The sequence below is a fragment of the Halichondria panicea genome, chromosome 6 (genome assembly GCF_963675165.1).
Source record: "Halichondria panicea chromosome 6, odHalPani1.1, whole genome shotgun sequence".
Taxonomy (NCBI): domain Eukaryota; kingdom Metazoa; phylum Porifera; class Demospongiae; order Suberitida; family Halichondriidae; genus Halichondria; species Halichondria panicea.
This window is the reverse complement of record NC_087382.1, coordinates 3,700,190-3,721,597: the sequence shown is the minus strand read 5'-3', so window position 1 is coordinate 3,721,597 and position 21,408 is coordinate 3,700,190. Positions and strand designations below refer to the sequence as shown.

General features: G+C 42.8%; 6 protein-coding genes across 6 annotated transcripts; 4 read left to right on the top strand and 2 right to left on the bottom strand.

Moving 5' to 3' along the window:
- The first annotated feature begins 44 nt into the window (after positions 1 to 44).
- LOC135337235 (uncharacterized) lies at positions 45 to 3,682 on the top strand. Its single transcript, XM_064533129.1, has 2 exons — positions 45 to 130; positions 668 to 3,682. Exon 2 carries the CDS (start codon positions 681 to 683, stop codon positions 1,992 to 1,994), a length of 1,314 nt encoding a protein of 437 aa, XP_064389199.1. The 5' UTR covers positions 45 to 130; positions 668 to 680; the 3' UTR covers positions 1,995 to 3,682.
- LOC135337234 (uncharacterized) lies at positions 2,313 to 3,845 on the top strand. The gene has a single exon (XM_064533128.1). The coding sequence runs from the start codon at positions 2,313 to 2,315 to the stop codon at positions 3,732 to 3,734; it is 1,422 nt and encodes a 473-aa protein (XP_064389198.1). The 3' UTR covers positions 3,735 to 3,845.
- Positions 3,846 to 3,912: 67 nt separating this feature from the next.
- LOC135337237 (ADP-ribosylhydrolase ARH1-like) lies at positions 3,913 to 5,379 on the bottom strand. Its single transcript, XM_064533131.1, has 2 exons — positions 5,269 to 5,379; positions 3,913 to 5,186 (listed from the first exon to the last, which is right to left on the bottom strand). Exon 2 carries the CDS (start codon positions 5,170 to 5,172, stop codon positions 4,102 to 4,104), a length of 1,071 nt encoding a protein of 356 aa, XP_064389201.1. The 5' UTR covers positions 5,173 to 5,186; positions 5,269 to 5,379; the 3' UTR covers positions 3,913 to 4,101.
- Positions 5,380 to 5,421: 42 nt separating this feature from the next.
- On the top strand, positions 5,422 to 7,833 carry LOC135337236 (sialate:O-sulfotransferase 1-like). Its single transcript, XM_064533130.1, has 5 exons — positions 5,422 to 5,524; positions 5,646 to 6,158; positions 6,495 to 6,609; positions 7,039 to 7,208; positions 7,403 to 7,833. Exons 2-5 carry the CDS (start codon positions 5,651 to 5,653, stop codon positions 7,771 to 7,773), a joined length of 1,164 nt encoding a protein of 387 aa, XP_064389200.1. The 5' UTR covers positions 5,422 to 5,524; positions 5,646 to 5,650; the 3' UTR covers positions 7,774 to 7,833.
- A 142-nt stretch (positions 7,834 to 7,975) lies between these two features.
- LOC135337233 (mitogen-activated protein kinase kinase kinase 13-like) lies at positions 7,976 to 14,480 on the top strand. Its single transcript, XM_064533127.1, has 8 exons — positions 7,976 to 8,727; positions 9,368 to 9,562; positions 10,564 to 10,774; positions 11,147 to 11,253; positions 11,394 to 11,720; positions 12,017 to 13,560; positions 13,881 to 14,020; positions 14,279 to 14,480. Exons 1-8 carry the CDS (start codon positions 8,114 to 8,116, stop codon positions 14,312 to 14,314), a joined length of 3,174 nt encoding a protein of 1,057 aa, XP_064389197.1. The 5' UTR covers positions 7,976 to 8,113; the 3' UTR covers positions 14,315 to 14,480.
- A 34-nt stretch (positions 14,481 to 14,514) lies between these two features.
- LOC135337232 (uncharacterized) lies at positions 14,515 to 21,361 on the bottom strand. Its single transcript, XM_064533126.1, has 9 exons — positions 21,134 to 21,361; positions 19,650 to 20,070; positions 19,410 to 19,558; positions 19,096 to 19,210; positions 18,624 to 18,733; positions 18,301 to 18,403; positions 17,432 to 18,033; positions 17,182 to 17,209; positions 14,515 to 16,968 (listed from the first exon to the last, which is right to left on the bottom strand). Exons 2-9 carry the CDS (start codon positions 20,065 to 20,067, stop codon positions 14,600 to 14,602), a joined length of 3,894 nt encoding a protein of 1,297 aa, XP_064389196.1. The 5' UTR covers positions 20,068 to 20,070; positions 21,134 to 21,361; the 3' UTR covers positions 14,515 to 14,599.
- Positions 21,362 to 21,408: the final 47 nt, after the last annotated feature.

Here is a 21,408-nt window from a genome sequence, read left to right as displayed (position 1 = left end):
TTTGTGGGTGTTGGTCGTGTTAGTAATTTAACTAACACGACCAACACCCAGTGCTCTGCTCATGGCAGCTGTGGCTCGAGCTAGCTGTGGCCGGTCAGCTTATGATATGAATGAATGGTGGCTGTTGTAAAGGTGAGTGGTGTATATATGGAGGGTGTGTGTAGACTCTAGACTAGTAATAGGGCGGGAGCGGGGGCGAGGGGGGATGTTCAAGCTATAGTTGTAATTATGGCCATTATTAATTTTTGTCATAAAATTATATATCCATTGTGTCAGTGTATTGAATGGGTAACAAGCTAGCTGTATGTATAATAACAAGTGAGTGTAACATTTATTATAATTATACACAAAAAGATTACATACTTTTTTATTGTTGCCTAACGATTGTGCTGTGCCTATAAGGATAGTCAATGATGTAGTGTTATTCGGAGCTATTCAGTACTTGTACGCACACTACTTCTAACTGAATAAGGCGCCACGTACCTGGACATGACATTTCTCCATTCCATAGCTCATAATCATAAATTCTTGTTTTACATTCAGTATACTCAGTAGCCTCGAAACAACGTTAAAAGTAGTGCCTTATTTAATAGAAAAAGCATGGCGATAATTTGAATATTTTTTGTACCTCTCAATATTGTGTGACAATGTGTTATCTCCTCACACAGGTTCTACTCTAAATGGCACTGTCGACAATTATCAAAACTCTGGTGTGGATTGTTGCCGGGGGCGTTCTATTGATCGTTTGTTACATTCTCAGTCAATTTAACTTTGGACCACCCCCCCTCTGTAATACTGGGCAAGGGGCGAATAATCTCAATACAGAATTTCAGTCAAATTTGGCCCAATTTCAAGACATTTTGCCACAAAAGGGCAGACCACAATTAAACTACGTGGAGTTTTTACCATCAAAGTTTGTGAATGTCCGAGCTGCTTACATTGACGATAGGCCGAGGGAGAGTCATCGAAATGCCACTGTTCTATTGGCCAATATTTGGAAGAATATAACTGATAATAATCTAATTGTAGGCTGTCAAATTGGAAACGTGAAAACTAGTAATTTCAAAGTCAAGGTTATTGGAGAAACACCACTATGGAGGGCATATCCTGTCTACAACAAAATCAACCACGAGGAAGTTTTAATAGATTGTTTTGATGTCCCCTCACAAAACGGAGACCAAGCTTTTCTGTATTACAAAACCAGTGACAAGTCGGAAATCGAAGTGGCTGTTTCAGAGCGATTTGTACGACGACCTGACCCACACGTTTCACCCACATCCCCCAAGGGTCTAGAGTACAACTTCACCGTGGTCACATGCACTAAAGTGTTTGGCGGGAACTCCCCGTGGTTTGTGGAATGGATAAAGTATCAGAAACGTCTCGGAATCGACCACGTACATATCGACGTTGATAACTACTTCTTTATAGAACTTGATAAACAGAAAATGGATTTTGTTTTAGCAGAAATAAAAAGTGGATTTTTATCGCTCGACCCCTGGGTCCTGTGGCTTGCTAACGGCAAAGAAGTGTGGTACCATAATCAAGGATTGATTCTCGAAGATTGCGGATATCGATTTCGAGGGACGTATGATTTCATGTTTGTACTGGACACGGATGACTTCTTCGTACCAAGGGTCCCAGATCAAGATACTGTTCATTACTATATTTACAAATATTTCAAAAGCAATATCGGCTCTTGTAAAATGATGTGGGTCGAATACTTCCCAGACAAATACATTAAAAACACCGACATTCCAAATCTACAGGATGGTAACGTGACAAGCTTACTATCCAATTACACGCACGTTGTCCAGGGCAACCCGAAGTCAGTGCACAGAACTATTGCTCTAGTTGACACCGCCACACACTATGCCTTCAAAATGACAGATGGCTACAGTGGAGCAGTGTTTCAAATCACTGATGCGTATGTGGCTCATGTTAGGAAGAACAGACAACCTTCGTTTCACAAGAACCTTGTTTATAGTCCACCTTAGTCTCTGTGTATCTCTCTAGCATTTTTACTTTCATATTTACGACCGTTACATGTATATATTATCTACATGTATTATGTTCACCATGAATTATTATTATGTGTGTATTTTGATAATCATTATTACATAAATTGTGGTTTTCAAATAGATTGCTGACTTGACACATTCTTGTGAGCAGCAGTTTTTTATTGATAAACAAGCTAAATACAAGCTCAGTATAATTTTATAGTACGAGAGCAACCGAATCGAAGTTCTGCTATAAATGCTGTGCCGAGGTGTCATCAAACGTAGACTCTAAATGGCAGCTCTCTCTCTGTAGGTATGAAGTCCAAGTCTAAACAAAACGTAATGATGTTGAGGTCCTCCCAAAACAAACTGATACTACTGCTTGCCCTGGGGGTGATAGTTATATTGATAGCTCTCAGTCGTCACGTTGGGCGGACCACCCCCTCCCCTAGAAACACGGATCCCTATACGTCAATACCGTCCACACAACAATCAACACACAGCGAAACATCAACATTCAGTACCGCATCCCCTTCCCCTCCGCAAAACGTGACCACTCAAGTGTTACCTACTTTCTACCCGTCAAAAGAACTCTTTGTACGCGCTATTTATTTCGACAGTCGAGCTAAAAAATATCAACAACATCGAAACTCTTCCGTTTTCCTCATTGTTGTCAAAAAATCAATTACTGATCGTAAACTGATTGTCGGTTGTCAGATAGACAACAAAATTGCTCGAGATTTCGAAGTTCGCTTAATTGGTGAAACTCCACTCTGGCGACACTTCTATCCGAAAATTAATCATGAAGAAGCGTTCGTAGAATGTTTTGACATGCCTGCAAAAAACGGGAGCAATGGTTACATTCATTTTAAACGAGATGAGAATTCTCCGATTGAAATAGCAGCTTCTGAGCGACCCCTCCTCATACTTCAACGTAAAGTTAAACCCTTGACCCCCGAGGCTAAGAAGTATGGTTTCACTATTGCAGCCTGTGCAAAAATATTTGGAAGTAGACCACCGTGGCTGGAAGAATGGTTGCTCTATCAACGTGCTCTCGGGGTACAACATGTACATCTAGATGCTGAAGACTCTTTTAAGCTTGCTGGTGGTCTTGATAAACCCTTTATAAAGAAAGCTATGCAGGAGGGATTTCTGAGTGTGGATGTTTGGAACAAGTATCTCGCCCCCAACGAACTGTGGTACCACAACCAAGGACTTATATATGAAGACTGCGTGTACAGACTACAAGGTGTATATGATTACCTCATTTTAATAGACACGGATGATTTCCTAACACCAAGGATACCGACAGAAAAACAACTGTATTACTATATCAACAAATATTGCCGCGGTGAAAATATTGGCTCGTGTATGTTCAAATGGATTGAGTATTACCCGGACCAGTTTGGATTAAACAAATCGATACCGATACCAGATGGCAACCTCACTAGCCAACTCAAGAACTATTCTCACTTCATTCAGGGTAATCCGAAGTCTCTGCATAAAGCTAATGTGATCATTGACGCAGCTACGCATTACGCTTACAAAATGCTCAAGGGCTACAAAGTCAACCAAGTTTCGCTCGATGTCATGTATGCTGCTCATATTCGAAAGGGAAACAAGATGATGACTGGAGAAGCGCTGCATATTGGACCACCACATGCGAATGGGTCATGGGAACACACTACGAATGTATTCTTGCTAGTTTTCAATTTAATATTTTGCTTGTTTACATAACTTAATGGTCTCCGACTTAATGATAAAAATTATTACACTGTATGATATGAAGTCATCAACAGAATCATGTACAAAAATATATTCATACCAAAATTAATTATAGCATTAGAATATGATGTCATTTTAATTATAGGCCGCACACAATAGACACCTTTATATATGAACATGAACAATAGCATTATGAATTAAGTGCCAACAACGTCATACACATAATTATATTACACAATGATATATAAATTGTAGCATTAAAAAAAATAGCATGATGTCATAATAGGCACACAATAAACACCTTCTAACTAGCTGGGGAGTTCTACACTATGTGTACAGAATTCCTCATCCACACACACATCTCTAACTAATTAGCAAGTCATTTTGTAGATTTCTCGTATAATTTCTTTCCCTGTGTCTTCAGTCGATCCAAATACTCGAGCTTCTTGTAATGCCCTTCAGGGACGTCACGGTAACCGTTCATGCCTCCCCAACACGCGGCTGCAATAATACCAGTGCTGTCTGAATCTCCGCCGTGAAGCATGCTACGTAAACACAGCTCTTCCCACGAATCACCAGCACTGAGCAAAGCATCGTACGCAATCATCGGAGCATCGTGGCCACTAGCTCCACCTGTACCTGCAAAACTCACGCTCTTGTAGAACTTGTCCCGTTCCGATACTTTGTACGTGTCTGGGAATTTAGGCTTGGAGATTCCATCAGTGATACCACGAAGAGAGAGATAGTCTGTCCAGGATTTCTTGAAGTAATCCCAGGCACCACGATTTTCTTCAACATCTCGACCTTCATTCTCGATATACTCCCATGCTTTCTCCAGTGTTACGATTAGTCCGGCACCCCACTCTTTGAGAGGTTTCTTCTGTACTGCATACGATACAAACAGAGCGACGGCCATAGCTCCAAGGTAGCCAGTTGGATTGTTATGAGTCATTCGTCCACTCTCAATCGAGATTGTTATCAGTAACAATATCTCCTCCGGTTTCCAATACAGCAGACCAATGGGCACGGCTCTCATAGCTGCGCCACACCCGCCTCCGCGTGGGTTGAACGGAATGTACCATCCTTTGTCTACTTGAGGTCTCAACCTCTGCACACTAGCTGAGCAGGTTAAGCCAGGTGCCCGTCCAGCCATATCCCTCATACACTCAACGTACTTCTGCGCTATTTTCGAGTATAGTTCAGGCAAACTCTCCCATTTCGAAACAAGTGCTTCGGAAGTTGCTAAGTGCATTACAGTATCGTCAGAAATCATCCAGTTTCGAGAATCGACTTTGATATTTTCTAGACCTCCCATTTTGTACAAATCTTCGTGGATTCTGCGTCCTGATCGACAAAATTCCCATTCACCGTTTTTGTAGCCGATGGCATCTCCCACACCAGACAAAACGTTGCATGCTTCAAAGCGTTTCTTGAGATCAGAATCAACCATGTCTTCCAGTAGCTCTGCAGGGGAGAAATATGAAACAATGCTGTTGGACCCTTTGCTTAGAGCAAGATACACTGAAACAATTAGGATTTAGCTTACCTGTTTAGAAGACTTGTTGACTGAGTTGTGTTTGTTTATGCAGTGAGAGAGCGAGTGCAGTGAGAGTGTGGAATCAGCTCTTGACTATCGCCCCGCCCCCTATAGTTGCATGGACTCCACCCACATACATTTCTTAATGTCTAGACTGACTGACAGACACCACACAATGGTAGCATTGTTCTGGCCTCTCAAAAAACAGATGGTAAATGCAGCATAGATAAAAGCAGCCAGATAGTATTTTATGGTAAGATAAAAGGTGTGGATTGTGTCTTTAAACTAAGAGCTATAGTCTGAGTTTAGACTGAGTATAGCTAGTCTAGATATCAATGATAGTGCTTAGTTTGTTTTAATACCAGTACAACGTTCTGTTCTCTCAGTTAAAATGAACAGGACCCTCAAACTCATGCTGTTGATTGCTGTGATATGGGGCACTCTGGCAGCTGCTTTCTTGCTCATATTTCACTCTATGTTTGTGGTCGATATACACTGGAAAGAGGACAAATTACGTAACGAACGAAGATTCAATTTGAACCTATTAACAGAGAATGAAAACGATCACACACCAAACGCTATCACGATTTTCCCCACACACATGAGAACTGCCGTTATGAAATTAAGGTCACTCCCTGTTCACACACAAGACTTGCTAGCCATGGTATGTGCAGATCCACAATGTATTGACCACTTATCTGTAAAAGAGAGATCATTTTATAACAATTGCAAGGAGAAGACAATCGCAAAGGAGACAAAATTCGGGCCGATTCTGAACACAAGTCAATGTCGGTTTCAGAATGGAACTAATCGATTTCCAGTAGCTCTGGCTAGCTTCCCGGGATCTGGTAATACATGGTTGAGAGGACTACTGGAGAAGGTTACTGGAATTTGTACAGGTTATTAATAAGCTAGCTATACTGTGTTGTGTGAAATTTTCGAGGCACTTCAATTTCGTAAAATGGCCTCTGAAGAATAAATTTGTGTATGACATTGTGTCCATTAGCTAAGTATTTCGTGGACCTAATTTTTATGGAAGACCAAAAATTAAGCGCCTCAAAAAAATTGTACTTTCAATATATGTATGTAGCTAGATACACAACACTGCCAAACTCTACGTGAGCCTGATTTGGCAGCAATTTATAATTATGATGCTGAATAATTAAGTTTTTTAAATTACATTGTGGAACAAAGGTAGCCATTATTATTACTAACTGTCTTTTTTTGGCACGAAGGTGCTCTTTACTGTGACAGTGGCCTGCGTACTAAAGGCTTCACAGGAGAGGGAGTGCGCGGAGCAAGTGTCCTTGTCATCAAAACACACGGCAAGGGAGCACTCTTCACAAATAGGTTGGTATATATACCATTGTGTATACCGTACTACATACAGCTGACAATGTGATCACTGTATTTGTTTAATCATGTTGCAAAAGAGCTCCTTTTAAGTTTTTTGAAAATCAGACCATTAATATTGGCTATTCGAATGCTACGTGCATGCACACTAGATAAACGGCCATAACTTTAGTTCTGGTGCAACTTCAACGCTTTGTGGTTTTCTATATAAAAGAAGGTCTTTCAGTTGGTGCGTTTATTCGACGGTCGTTTAGCGATAATTAGAAATGTGGTATGCAAATTTGTGAGTTGAACATCTCATCTTTAAAAAAGCTCCTTTTAAGCTTTCAGAAATTGGATCATCGCAATACAAGTTTATGGCCTTTCAAAGATGCTACAGTTTCAATCATAACCATAATTATGTAGTATGTTGTCACTGCTTTACAGGAAGCTCCCCAAAAGAATACTCAATGATGCTCCGGTGTACGGTGGTGCCATTCTCCTCGTGAGGAACCCTCGAAGAGCCATGATTGCCGAGTGGCATCGAGAGAGATCAAAGAGGCGGGTAAACTCCACTGTCAGCAACCACTACCTCTACGTGGGGAAAGAGTACTTTGGTGAGCTAATATAGTTGACTTTGTGGGCCCATAGCTTCAGTCTAGATGTCCGGATGGCTTTGCGGGCCCATAGCTTCCGTCTAGATTGACTGATGATTTGAAAGTACGTGCATACAGGTTTTCATCAACCAGATCACGTACGTATACCCCTCTTTACTTTACACACACACACACACACTCTATTTCTATTTCAGGAGCTAATGAGCTATGGGACAAATACATTCAAGACAGAATGGAAAGATGGAAGTCTCACATCAGTGGGTGGATTGTAGATGGAAAGTTTAACCCTTTCCTCGTCATCAAATACGAAGATGTCAAAAATAATTCAGCTAAAGAGGTGTTAAAGATGGTTAAATTTCTTGGATTTCAAGACCTGTTCACTGAAGGAAGCATACAATCTAAACTAAGGGAAGGATATAACAGTTTCTATAGAAATCATGAAGACAATTTTGAACATTTTACAACTCAACAGAGCCAATTAATATCAAGAACTGTTACAGAGACTATGCAGTTGTTAGCTGATAATGGGATGCAGAATTCATTTCCTATCAAAGATTATGTTTAATGCCTCTCCTTTATTTATCATGTCTATCAGAAATGTTTGTCATTAACTTTCATTTTAGCAGTTTAAGGTCTCATAATATTCTACTGCGCATGTGCGATAGCAACTAGATCTAATAATGATTATGTAATTTGTGAGAGCCCAAACTATTTTTAGTTATAAAAACAATGACGTATTCTACAAGTAGCCTATAGGCCTAGGGGAATCCCCTGCGATGCTAAAAATTAATTATTTATTGCAAGTGCACAAACTTCCAATTTGCATCATTTACTTGTAGTACAGTGCTTTTCCAAGGATTTGGAGCTCATTACTACTACTCAGAGTCTACACAGCAAGTGAAGCTATGGCAGTTTCAGTGGAGGCCGCTAGGATGCCAATGGAGAGCGATTCTGAAGCTCCAATATATGAGAACAACAATCTACTCCAAGATCAAGAAGAGAATGATCAGAGCAGCGACACAGCCACAGAGATGGAGCTACCCGACACACAAATGCAACCCTCGGAGCTAGAAGAAAGATTAAGAGGCTATGAAATTCTTCATGCAAGGAGAGCGAATCCATCTACTGCAACAGATGACGAAGCATCAATGGAGCGTTACAGCCCCGAGTCTGCTAGTGGAGGTATCACCACCCCACCACCTCATTACGATTCTAGGACCAGCCCCACCCAGCCCCCCGGTAGAGGCCGCGGGTTCTGGGGAGGCCTTATGGCCTGTATACACCCGGTTGCTGCATACCTGCGCAGAGACCTGGACCCTAAAGTCAAGAAGGACGCGTGGGAGGTACCGTTTGAAGATATTCGAGATCTTGAATTTATCGGCTCTGGCAGTCAGGGAGCGGTTTTTGTTGGAGAATACAGAGGAAATAAAGTAGCCGTGAAGAAAGTGAAAGATCCGAGTTATTGTGAGGAAGTACGATACTTGCGGAAGCTCAAACACCCAAACATCGTCGTCTTAAAGTGAGTAATAATAATTTATATGCTGTCGGATGTGGTGCCCAGAATTTTAAAAGTGGTTGCTACTTTGCAATCCTCAATACACAATTGCCTTGTGTTATACTGTAGCTGTAAACTAGGTAGGCCAGAGGTGCTTATTTCCGTTGGTTAGTACCAACCACCACCCGCCCACCACATCCCTGACTGTCTGATTGCACATTGTAGTTTACAGCCCAAGGGGAGATGATTATCCGCTATGCAGGCCAATGTACGTAGGATATAGCTTGGAGAGCTCATTCCAACCACCACTGTTTTGTTTTTGCTTTTGCTATATTATAGGGAATTTTGGGATCGCCTCTGTAATGGCTATATCGCATAAATTATTGTAACAGTTGCGTTTTATTATTTCTGACGTGTATTTTCATTGTCAGCCTCTGATGTATTAAAAGGAGTTTTCTGTATGACGACAGGTGGCATCTTTAGACATATACAACTGCTTATTAGGTATCCATTGTAGTCACATGTTGTAACAGCTTCGATCATACAAAGTGATTTTATTTTAATGACACTACATAATACTGCTGCGCTGAATGTTTCTCAGCACCCCCCCCACACACACACACCACACACACACACACACACACACACACACACACACACACAGAGGTGTTAGCTCCAGCCATCCCGTCCATTGTCTCATAATGGAGTATTGTTCCCGTGGCAACTTGTACGACTATATCCACAAGAGTGATGTGGAGATCCTTCCTCACACAGTGGTAGCATGGTCACGTCAGATCACAGGTGGCATGCAATACCTCCACTCCAAGAAGATCATCCATAGAGACCTCAAATCAATGAAGTGAGTGGGAGTATGCGTGGGTGTGTGTGTGGGTGTGTGTGTGGACGAATTTTTACTTGCTGTCCACAATTAAAAAAGTGAAGGCCTTTCGGTTTTTTTTTGGAGCTATCTTTGATAGCCCGTAACTTTAGTGAAGAATGAATAGATGCATTTGTAGCTCTTCCCTAGCTAGCTTGGTGTGTTTGTCTATTTAGCAAGCAAGATCTGAATAACGTTTATATGATCAAAACATTGAGTTTTAGCATTAGAGACTGTTCAGTGCTATCAGGGGCTTTTATTTAACATTCATGCAATAATTGAAGCACCTATCCTAGCTTTGAACATTTTGTTGGCTTTAGGAGAACTCCCTCTGACTAGTGTGCATGACCACTATTCCTCGGCCAGCCGGTGTTGTTATGCCTTCAATGACCAATTCTATTGACGCACATAGTATTCATTACTGAGTGATTGATTTTATATGTTATTCTACGCTTTTTGTAATTCCCACGACAGAAATCACTTCAGTGAGTGAGTGGGCGTATTGTTGCCCTCGCTATTACACAGTGGCAGCTGGCACTGTTTTGTTAGAGTGTGTTATTGTGTTACCTCGGTTCTTGCTTGTTTGCGACTAGAGTCATAACAGTATTCAACAGTTCGTTAGCAGTATTCACGAGCTGTGGTATTTATTGCACAAATCACTTGTGTGGGTGGCTGGGAGACATGTGACGTGCTAATACATACTTGTGGTTAGTCTACCAGACTGTGTGCCAGTGTGTGGTATCCTAGGTTATGTATACACCCACTCACTTATTGAAAACTGCCAGTTTTGGTACATGTACAGTCTATTGTGGTCACCCTATAAGCAGGCCAATGTAATGCAGCCAGGTTAATTAATGGACTCCAAACATGCAAGAATGCATTCTGTACAGTGCAGTGTCTGTTAGTAAGGTCTCCCCCCCACACATCATACACACTACACACCCACGTACCTCACACGCACCACCACCCCCCCCCACACACAGTATTCTAGTGTGTGAAGACGGCCGTGTGAAGATATCTGATTTTGGAGTGAGTCGCTCCATTGGTGATCGCAGCACTAAAATGAGCTTCGTGGGCACTGTGGCGTGGATGGCACCAGAGGTCATTAGACATGAGGCTTGCTCAGAGAAGGTCGATGTGTGGGCGTACGGCGTGTTGCTATGGGAGATGCTGACTCAGGAAATGCCATATAAGGTAATGTTGTCTGTGTAACAGTGTTAACACATAGCGTAGATGTCAAGTGTTTATGTGTAAAAATGTACCATTAGTTGATCACCATGGACACCGCTGCATAACAATCATGTCCCAGAATATTCTAAGTTGTGGCAAGGGCGCATAAAGAAAAGAGCTAGGGCATGCAAGAGCTGGGGCGTGGTGATGCAACCACTATTAGTTGAATGTGGAGCAAAAGCTGCATTCGATCCACTTTATGCAACATTCTATTAATAGAACTCTATTTTTAGATATTACCGTACATTTCCATGCATATACTGTCCTTACGTTTGTTTGCACACTGCTACTGTTCAGTGATTCCATTGGTCACTTTCCCCCCTCCCTCTCCCTCAGAATGTAAACAGCTCGGCTATTATCTGGGGGGTGGGCAGTAACAGTCTCCACCTACCAGTGCCCTCCACCTGTCCTGTGGGGCTCAAGATACTCTTGGAAATGTGCTGGTAAGAACAACAGTTGTGTCATTTAGGCAATAGCGTATGAATAATAATTATGGAGATGCAAGAGTAGATAAATTTTTCGTAAATATTCTTAGCCAGTTTTGAATTAATTTCTGGTTCTGTTATATATATAACTTTTCCAGGCAACCTAAGCCAAAGAATCGACCATCCTTCCGACAGATATCGCTGCATCTTGACCTTGCCGCAGGGGCTCTATTGGCCACGCCCCCTGAGACGTACCTCCTGGACCAGGAAACATGGCGTGCTGAGATCAATCAACACCTGAGCAAATTACGTAGCGACGGGATCCCGAAGGACTTTGACCTTCTTCATCGGAGGGAGGAGGAGCTTAAACACGCACAGGATGTTAGGGTTGTGTATGAGGAAAGGCTGCAGTCCGCTAACCAGTTATATAAGGATCTACGAACGTGTGAGAGTCACCTCGACGCTAGGGAGCTGGAACTGAAGAGGTGAGGGGGTGGTGATAGGCTTGTTGCATGTCTGTGTGTAGCTTCTTTGAATAGCCATGCATACATGTAAATTGTGTTGAAATGATCCAGATTTTATTTTCTGAAAGCTTATATAAGGATGCTTACCCCTAAAATGTCTTATTTCGGTAAAACACCATGGGACCACATGTACATTGTATTTTGTCGAAAATAGGTCAAAAATTAAGATTCGAATGAGCTTTATTATTATACTGTATGGGTATGGGCATTGCGAGAATGTCAATTCCAGTACATTCATACTTCCATGTTCCCTGCAGGAGAGAGCGGCAGTTGAATGAAGCTGCGTATCGAATCAAACGTTCATCAAGCTCTACTGCATATCCACACGACCATCGCCATAGCGACTCGACTGAAGACGAACAACTAGCTAGCCGCTTTACAGGAGACCACACCCCCAAACTGGATCCTAAAAAAGAAACGGCCACGCCCAAGAGCGATCGAAAACGATACATCAGACGTAAAAGACGATCTGGCGCCCGTCACACATCTGAAGGCCAAGGATTCCTCGATAAAGTCACTAATAACGACCTAACTAGACGGCAATCACTCCCCCCACTACAGAGCCTGATTCCGCCCCCTCACACAACACACACCCCCTCACTCGCTATTCTCACGCCCCCGGATGAGGAGAAATATATATTATTGAAGCTCGATCTGCAATCTCAAGATTCACCGCCTGAAGATCTACCGGATGGTACTGCTGCAATCTCACCAGGAGGTACGCTGTCACCAGGGGTAACTGAGTTATTGGAGCGTGTCCCATCGCTACGGAGAACAGATTCAAACGGGTCCACAAAAAGTCGAAGACGCGGTTCCAGAAATGGCTCGCCTCTCAATTTATCCCCCGTCAAGAGACAAGTGTCCGGGGCTACTGGTTTCTATTACAATTGTCCGTTGCCCTCGGCTGCTTCTTCTAGTCGACGTGCTTCCAACAAGACCACACCTGTTCACGAATCAATCATCCCATATTCAAAACTAGGCATGTCTGATTTCAGTTCTGAGTCAACTGAGAACGAGACTGGCACTACGCATTCGTCGGCCATAGCCGGTAATATCACCTCGACAACCACCAGTACTTACGATGATGATCACGTACCAGCGCGGAAACGAAATTCGGACACCCTAAGAGAGGAGGATTTCGACCCTACCACCATTGTAAATGTCGAGGCTTCTCTAAGAAGTATTTGCAGCAACGAGAGCAGTATTGGAACCAGAGCTAGTGACGGAGGAAACGATGCCGATTCCGAGTCCAATAACGGGGATGACCCTTTGAGCGAATTCGAAACAGCTGAAACGAACGATTCCACGTTGGGTTCAGCGCCGTCCCCTTCTGTACCTGATAGCGACGATAGCCCGTCCACACACAATCTACTGTATGGAACCGAGACTGTCCTGGATCTGGAACCGAAGAATATGAACTATCACCAACCATCCTACGATCACTACCCACCCAATGACACCCACATTTCTATTCTGTCGTCAATAGTAACCGATTCGGTATTACCACATGATACGTATGCAGGATCGGAAACTTTGTCAATTTTAAACCATTCTACAGATTTATCAAGTCTGACCACTCGTAAACAAGTAGCGCAACTTATCTCGAAATTTGAAAGTGTAGATAATATATCTGAAGAAGGCATGCCAAGAGATAGCACTGTAGTTGAGTCTCTAGTTGTTTCGAGTGGTGTTAGTACTCCCAGGGCACTCGAGGTCCCTCTGCACATCAGGCGACCAATCACAAGAGACCACATCTCGGGCAGTTACTCGCCAAAACAGGCAGAGGAGGTTTGGAGAAAAGGTGAGTGTTTTTGTAAAATTTTTTGTGAGTTTTTGTATGTCCTTATAACTATAATTATAGGCTCTTCTGCTCTTCTGCACCTGTATTGTTTATGCACATTCTCAAGTGCCTACTGTATTGTGTGTTTAAACTGTTAAACTGCCTCTTATTGCAAAGAAACACCTCATAGCTCATACAGTGTCATACAGTGTCATAATTATAGTGTCATACAGTGTCATAATCACAGTGTCATACAGTGTCATACAGAGTCATTCTTTTGATTACCTACATGTTATGTACAGACATGATGTATAACTGTATGCCTCCCTCTCCCCTTTTAGCTAGTACCAAGTCATTGTCTGCCTCCTCTGATGACATCAGTAGTCACACTATAGTACGCCACTTCTTTGAGAACGTCAGTCGTTCCCCTGGCAACGGGCAAAGACTGAGCGCAGCTGAACTAGAGGACAGTGGATTTCAGGTGTGCATAGGCAGGTCACATGACTTTTTGGTTAAGTACGAAGTCTATAATATTATTGTATTTTGCTATACGGTAACTGCCGTGTATACTGCATGTAAAGGCTGTCCTATAATTATAGTTTAAGTATATATATACGTACATTGCATGTGTTAATAGGATCTGTTATTTGTCATTAATATAAGTGATCTTGTGTGCTTAATTATATATGCCGTAACTATTGACAACAATCTCATATTATAATCTCTCTTTGTTCTGCAGAGTCCCCAGTCTGGAGTGCAAGTCAGTGAAATCTAATCAAAAACTGTCACTATAACTTTTTTACCAAACTGTTCTAGCCTTTCATATTAAACATTATAGGTTATATCAATTTTCACACACAGTTAGGTTTTGTATAATTATAATTATTATATTATACAGCGTGGTTTCTATAATTATTTTTCAAAAATTAAATGCATACCTGTTTATAATTATAACATCTTTAAAAAACAAAGAAACGTTAATGCAGAAATGCTGTGCTTATAATGCTTATAATACAAAGTTGATATTTTTGCCTATAATTAATTAAAATACTCCGTCTATCTATTCTTCTCTATCAATTGATGAGACATCCTGCATATCAAGAGTACTGTCTGCAATGACGTGCTTGCCGTGTTCTCCATCACTTGAGTCAAGGGGGGGTGCTCCGATGGTCTGTTGCTCTATGGAAGGTTGATGATCGTCCTCTTTATCAATGGCTGGTACTTCACTGTCTGCAATGACGTGCTTGCTGTGTTCTCCATCACTTGAGTCAAGGGGGGGTGCTCCGATGGTCTGTTGCTCTATGGAAGGTTGATGATCGTCCTCTTTATCAATGGCTGGTACTTCACTGTCTGCAATGACGTGCTTGCTATGTTCTCCATCACTTGAGTCAAGGGGGGGTGCTCCGATGGTCTGTTGCTCTATTATGGAGGGTTGATGATCGTCCTCTTTATCAATGGCTGGTACTTCACTGTCTGCAATGACGTGCTTGCCGTGTTCTCCATCACTTGAGTCAAGGGGGGGTGCTCCGATGGTCTGTTGCTCTATGGAGGGTTGATGATCGTCCTCTTTATCAATGGCTGGTACTTCACTGTCTGCAATGACGTGCTTGCTATGTTCTCCATCACTTGAGTCAAGGGGGGGTGCTCCGATGGTCTGTTGCTCTATTATGGAGGGTTGATGATCGTCCTCTTTATCAATGGCTGGTACTTCACTGTCTGCAATGACGTGCTTGCTATGTTCTCCATCACTTGAGTCAAGGGGGGGTGCTCCGATGGTCTGTTGCTCTATTATGGAGGGTTGATGATCGTCCTCTTTATCAATGGCTGGTACTTCACTGTCTGCAATGACGTGCTTGCCGTGTTCTCCATCACTTGAGTCAAGGGGGGGTGCTCCGATGGTCTGTTGCTCTATGGAGGGTTGATGATCGTCCTCTTTATCAATGGCTGGTACACCACTGTCTGCAATGACGTGCTTGCTGTGTTCTCCATCACTTGAGTCAAGGGGGGGTGCTCCGATGGTCTGTTGCTCTATGGAGGGTTGATGATCGTCCTCTTTATCAATGGCTGGTACTTCACTGTCTGCAATGACGTGCTTGCTATGTTCTCCATCACTTGAGTCAAGGGGGGGTGCTCCGATGGTCTGTTGCTCTATTATGGAGGGTTGATGATCGTCCTCTTTATCAATGGTTGGTACTTCACTGTCTGCAATGACGTGCTTGCTGTGTTCTTCATCACTTGAGTCAAGGGGGGATGCTCCGATGGTCTGTTGCTCTATGGAGGGTTGATGATCGTCCTCTTTATCAATGGCTGGTACTTCACTGTCTGCAATGACGTGCTTGCTGTGTTCTCCATCACTTGAGTCAAGGGGGGGTGCTCCGATGGTCTGTTGCTCTATGGAGGGTTGATGATCGTCCTCTTTATCAATGGTTGGTACTTCACTGTCTGCAATGACGTGCTTGCTGTGTTCTCCATCACTTGAGTCAAGGGGGGGTGCTCCGATGGTCTGTTGCTCTATGGAGGGTTGATGATCGTCCTCTTTATCAATGGTTGGTACTTCACTGTCTGCAATGACGTGCTTGCTGTGTTCTCCATCACTTGAGTCAAGGGGGGGTGCTCCGATGGTCTGTTGCTCTATGGAGGGAGGGGGTTGCGACAGCGGATCGTCAAGTTGTAGCTGATTGGACGGCAGACTGGTAACCTCAGTAACGGTGGCTACAACTGTAGCTAGCTGCTTCAAAGATGGGACTTCAGATGACAAAATTGATTCATCCTCGAATGAAGGTGGTATCGATATCTCGCTAGTAGAAGAGTTAGTTGCTGGAGTGTCAGGTTCCACTTGATTGCAGTTCACATAATCATCAGTTGATACAGTAGGGCCTTGGTCTAGTTCATTGTTCATATCACTACAGAGATGGTCGCTACTTGATGGTGTTTCCACGGTTATAATGGCTTGATCCTCTGAATGCAACGGTATGTCTTGATTTGTGGCTTCTTTATTGGTCTGCTGATCAGCAGGTATTGTTAATGTCTCCTCCGCTATCTGCACTACTCCAGAATCGATTGGACTGTCTTCACCTTCACTGTTCTCACTCGAAGCGTCACGATCGTCGCCCCCCAAGGGGGCGTGGCTCCAGTTGACCTTAGACTCCGCCTCCACTCCAGAAGAGCTCTTATCAGTGTTAGGTATGTCGGGTGTTTTAGAGTCACTTGATTCACCAGAAGATATACTTTTTGAGGAATCTTCACGTACTTTTCTTTCAATCTCGTTTTGTCGCTTCTCTCGTTCTTTTTGCCTCTTTTTTCGCTCCCTCCGAAGTTGTGTGGGCGTTTTTTTCTTCCTGCTAGCAGGGGACAAAGGTCGTAAATCGTGGTCGGCCATTATACCCATATCGAGGGGTGTGGCTTGTGGTGGGGGCGTTGGGGGTGGACCTGCAGCAATAAAGTAAATAATTATTAAAAATGCAGTGATTAATTTTAATAGCTAATCAATGTATGCATGAGATGTACTGTGTATATAGCATGTATGTCGTACTACTACATGCATAATAGCTAGGTTTTGTATAAATTATGCATGTTGCTATACATGTACATGTACATGTTAGTACTGCATGGGTATCATACATGCATGTTGTATTGTCCCACCTTCGCCGGTGATGGGGTCGTAGAGAAACTGCATATGGAGGGAAAGAACACAGTAAATCGGACAAGTAATAATTATGATTTGTAGTCTACATTGCAAATAATTATATTGTCCATGCAAAGGTACATGCGCGTATAGTACAGTCAACGAGAGGGGGTGTGTTTGAACATCTGCAAATTTTATGACATTATTTGAAAGGTCTGTTTCTAAGCTTTCTGAAAAATTGAATGCATAGAATTCTAGCAAACTCACCACTCCTTGCATTTTAAGGGACTCTCTCACTCTGGCTTGTTTTAGGAGCAGCTCCTCAGGTGTAATCTTTTTATCACTCTGCCCATCATCCTCAATCGTGTCCAGTCCTTCTTCTTCTTCAATCGTCTCTTCCGTTTTCGTTGTCTCAATATTTAATGTTAGTGCACAGATTGGTTTGTTAGTTTTGTTGCCATCGGCTACAGCATCTGGTTTCATAGCGACTGGCTCATTATTTCCGCTGGCGCTCTGTCCATCAGTTTCATCATTAGCCTGTTGACCTATCTTCTGAGTCAATTCCTTCAAAACTGGAGAATCTTCTTTCGGCTTTTTAGAGTTGTTGTTCTGTTCTACTGGTGAAGGAGGCGATAAAGAACTTGTTTCTTTCTCGGTCAGCAAAGAAGCAGTGGAGCTGCTGTTACAAGAACTAGCGATGTTGTTGGAGCTGATTGAGTTGCCGGGGGAGGAGCTATCAACCTCGCTGTCGATGGAGGGCGTGAACCGATGGTGGGCGGAGATTGGGAACGACAGACGATGCTTGCTCATCTCTATGGCTTCACCGGGATTCTCCTCCCACTCTGTGTACAAGTGCCTCACGTTGTTCACTGCAAGGGGTCAAGGGTGGGAGGTGGGGGTTATAAAGGGGGTCAAGAGTGAGGGGTCAAGGGTGGGGGGTAATGATGGGGGGGGTCAAGGGGGAGGAAACAAAAGAGCTGGTATAGTATAGTTATCTATGGACACGACAATTCAGCCATGCATAACTTAACACATTTTACTGAAAGTATATTATAGTAACGTGCCAGAAATAGTTGGTACTAGTACAGAGGTTGCTTTGAACTACTATCAGTGGGAGAGAGTATATATAGCTGCACCTTTTCCGAAGCCCATTACATGCCTCAGAATATCGTCTAAGTCGGCTTGGAAACGAGTGATGGTGCCAATCTCTTCGTCCACTCTTCGGTCTGTCACAAATTGCTACGCGTACAAATGAGTGGGTGTATTGTACATGTACTTGTTCTTATCGTGTCTATAGTACCAAAACCACGACTTAATTTGGACAAGGAAAGCCAAAATTGCTGCACTTGTTTTACACATCGTTACGTATCATACGAACTGAAACTAATGTTTTCACCTAACAAGTGGCTGTGGGCAAACAGACGGCACCAGCGAAGCCTACACACACACGCCCACTCACCTTTATCTGTTGCTTGAGCTCCTCGACTTGTGGCTCCTCTAGATTGGCCACTTGTTCGGTGGCTTGCCTCAGGTAAAGAGCAGTCCTCTTGCGCCGCTCCAAAATAGCAGCTGCATGGAGAATCATATAAACTGTGAAGACATGCATGCACATAATATACTGCCCTTAGGTATAGTAAAACAGAAAGAGTGTTGACCAATCAAAAAAAGGTATGTGGTTTCTATTGTGATACATGCATGCAGCCAGCTGTATAATCATGAGACATGAGATTGAGTCCTGATAATCGTATATATATATATATAATTATAGCTATTGCTTTGAAGAATTCGGAGTGGAAGCTAGAACTACACCACCCCCCCTCCATGCACTCTTGTATAAATACCTTATAAGGACCTATACTAAAAGCACCGAGTTAGTTACCGCACACGCCCCAACACCCATTAATTATTATGGCGATTAAGCCAGTACATACCAGCATTGTCCCTAACAGTTGTCAGCTCTTGCCTCAGGTCTGTCTCCCGCTCATCCACTTGGTGACGCAATCTGGAGAACACATCTCTCAATTGAACCTGTCCTTCTTCGCATTTCTGCAGGGACAAAATAATACTGAATAGAAGATGGTATGCAGTATAATAGAGATATATAGTGACACTATTAATTTTTGCTTGCATTCTTTAGTGAGTGTATTAACAATGACGTTGTGTACTGCTATTGTTAAAAAATTCGTTGTCTGAATTTCACTATACTTTGTATAACAATGCCTATTACAACTTTGTGTCATCTTACGTCTGATAGCATGGCTTCATACTTGGCAATGGAGACCTCACATCTGTGGAGGTCTTTTAGCGGCCTACGAAGATTCTTGTCAGTGATTAAACTGCTCACGCTACTAACAGAGGTGGTCCGTGCTCGTGAGGAAACTGTATTACCTTCATCTGCAAAATAAGAATTATCCACGTAATAAGAACCAATTTACGAGAATTAGAATGAGGAACATAAAACACTGTAAGTATATCAGAGGCTTACTGGATGCATTTGCAGCAGCGGGTAGCAAGTTATTTCTTTCCTGTTTCACTTCTTTCTTCTTGCTCTGAGATTGGTGAGTCTCTGTCAATTTGAAGCTACTTTTCTCGGGCGAGGAGAACCGTGGCGTCTGGCAATCACCTGACGTTGTGTCATACCCACTCTCAGGAGATACTTTATTTGCTTTGTCTTCAAGTTCCAGTTTAGCAAGTCTCTTTCTGATTCTCTGTCTAGCTCGTTTTGAAGGACGTTGCTTTACCGGCCGGGGGTCGAAGTTGACCTCGTGGATAAAGCTGCCGATGAACTTTGATCTCACTGGTTGGAACGGGAACGAGGACGGAGAAGACACTCGGGTTGTTGATGGAGAACTAAACTTGTTGAACGGCTTTGAATCGCTCCTGTGTGTAGTATTAGGCTCCATGACCTGCATAATTTATGTGGTGTATGTGTGTGTGTTATGTGATAAGTTATTACGCTCCTGTGTATAATTATATAGTACTAGGTTCAATAATCTGCATGCATAATTGTATATGCAGTTTCCATGCGAACATGCTGTCAAAGTCTAGTCATGCATGCTGACCACATGGTATAGGTAATGAGCAACTAGAAGGGCAACTGCTGCTCAAGAAGCTCTACACACACTAACTGAAAGGCCTGCAACTGTTGCAAGTGATTGTGCTGACCATAATTGGTGCTTTGATGGAACCACACTGACGTAGTTTACCACTAAGTCCATACACTTAAGTAGGTAATCACCACCACTGCCAGCATCATAAGCTTTGATAAAGAACCAGCAGCTGTACCTACATACCTTCAGGCAAACGATACACCCACACAATGGACGTGTTTACGAACTTTTTGCTAGCTTCCCACAGCAGGCGTGGTAATTCCAAGGAATACGGTATCCTAGCTACAGTCTGACCAATGTTTCATCAGTGACTGACCATTGAGGCCATCTGCTGCCATTGTTGGGGTTGACCTCATAAAGATATGGTAATCGGATATCCCATAGAACTGACTATACAACAAAGGGTTGATTGTTTACGAATTTTGCCTGGGGCACGTATATATTATACGCTATTTATAGTCACAAACACTTTAGCAAATGCTTGTAACGTAGAATGAGACCTTACTTTAATTGTGACTGACTTGTTTAGTAGGTTTTCCAACATTTAATTACTAAGTCTTTGATGGCAGCAGGTTGATATGGCGAGCAGATGCTCAATAAACCAAACCCAGTAATTAACTCAACATTGTTTGTGACCTATCCTCTTTATACAGTCCACTCGTACAATGGATCGATACTTGCAAATAAATGTTCGGGCTTTATCATGCGGCATGCGAACTGAGCTCTAATAATTATATGCAGCCTACAAAGCTCGAATCCTCTTATAATAATAAAAACATGTGGTTTGTATAGAATATTTGGTACAGGACAATCCTAGCTGCATGAGCTCCAGTGCAATTGCAGTGTAAGCAGTTCTCACCTGTAGCTAGCTTGATCAGGCAGCAGACCACTATAGAGAGGGGTGGATGGAACTTGTGGCAAGTGCAGCAGCCACTTAGACTCTACACAAGATGCTTCAGCTCAAATGATGGTGGTCTTCTGTGACTGTGACTGGACACAGTCCTGCAGCAGCTCAGTGGGGTCTTGTAGAGTGGATGAAATGAGCTCATGCAGACCAGCTCACAATAGCAAAGCTCTACAAAGGGCATTTGTGCTCACAGGACAAAGGGACGTAATGCGCATGCCCCACCGGAC

Coding starts and splice junctions, on each gene's coding strand:
- LOC135337236 (XM_064533130.1), top strand. CDS start 5,651: ATGAACAGGACCCTCAAACTCATGCTGTTGATTGCTGTGATATGGGGC. Junction 6,159..6,494: donor GGTTACTGGAATTTGTACAG/GTTATTAATAAG, acceptor TTTGGCACGAAG/GTGCTCTTTACTGTGACAGT. Junction 7,209..7,402: donor CGTGGGGAAAGAGTACTTTG/GTGAGCTAATAT, acceptor TTTCTATTTCAG/GAGCTAATGAGCTATGGGAC.
- LOC135337237 (XM_064533131.1), bottom strand. CDS start 5,172: ATGGTTGATTCTGATCTCAAGAAACGCTTTGAAGCATGCAACGTTTTG.
- LOC135337234 (XM_064533128.1), top strand. CDS start 2,313: ATGAAGTCCAAGTCTAAACAAAACGTAATGATGTTGAGGTCCTCCCAA.
- LOC135337233 (XM_064533127.1), top strand. CDS start 8,114: ATGGCAGTTTCAGTGGAGGCCGCTAGGATGCCAATGGAGAGCGATTCT. Junction 8,728..9,367: donor CCAAACATCGTCGTCTTAAA/GTGAGTAATAAT, acceptor ACACACACACAG/AGGTGTTAGCTCCAGCCATC. Junction 14,021..14,278: donor TAGAGGACAGTGGATTTCAG/GTGTGCATAGGC, acceptor TTTGTTCTGCAG/AGTCCCCAGTCTGGAGTGCA.
- LOC135337232 (XM_064533126.1), bottom strand. CDS start 20,067: ATGGAGCCTAATACTACACACAGGAGCGATTCAAAGCCGTTCAACAAG. Junction 19,211..19,409: donor ATGAAGCCATGCTATCAGAC/GTAAGATGACAC, acceptor TTGTCCCTGCAG/AAATGCGAAGAAGGACAGGT. Junction 18,734..19,095: donor AACTGTTAGGGACAATGCTG/GTATGTACTGGC, acceptor TTCTCCATGCAG/CTGCTATTTTGGAGCGGCGC.
- LOC135337235 (XM_064533129.1), top strand. CDS start 681: ATGGCACTGTCGACAATTATCAAAACTCTGGTGTGGATTGTTGCCGGG.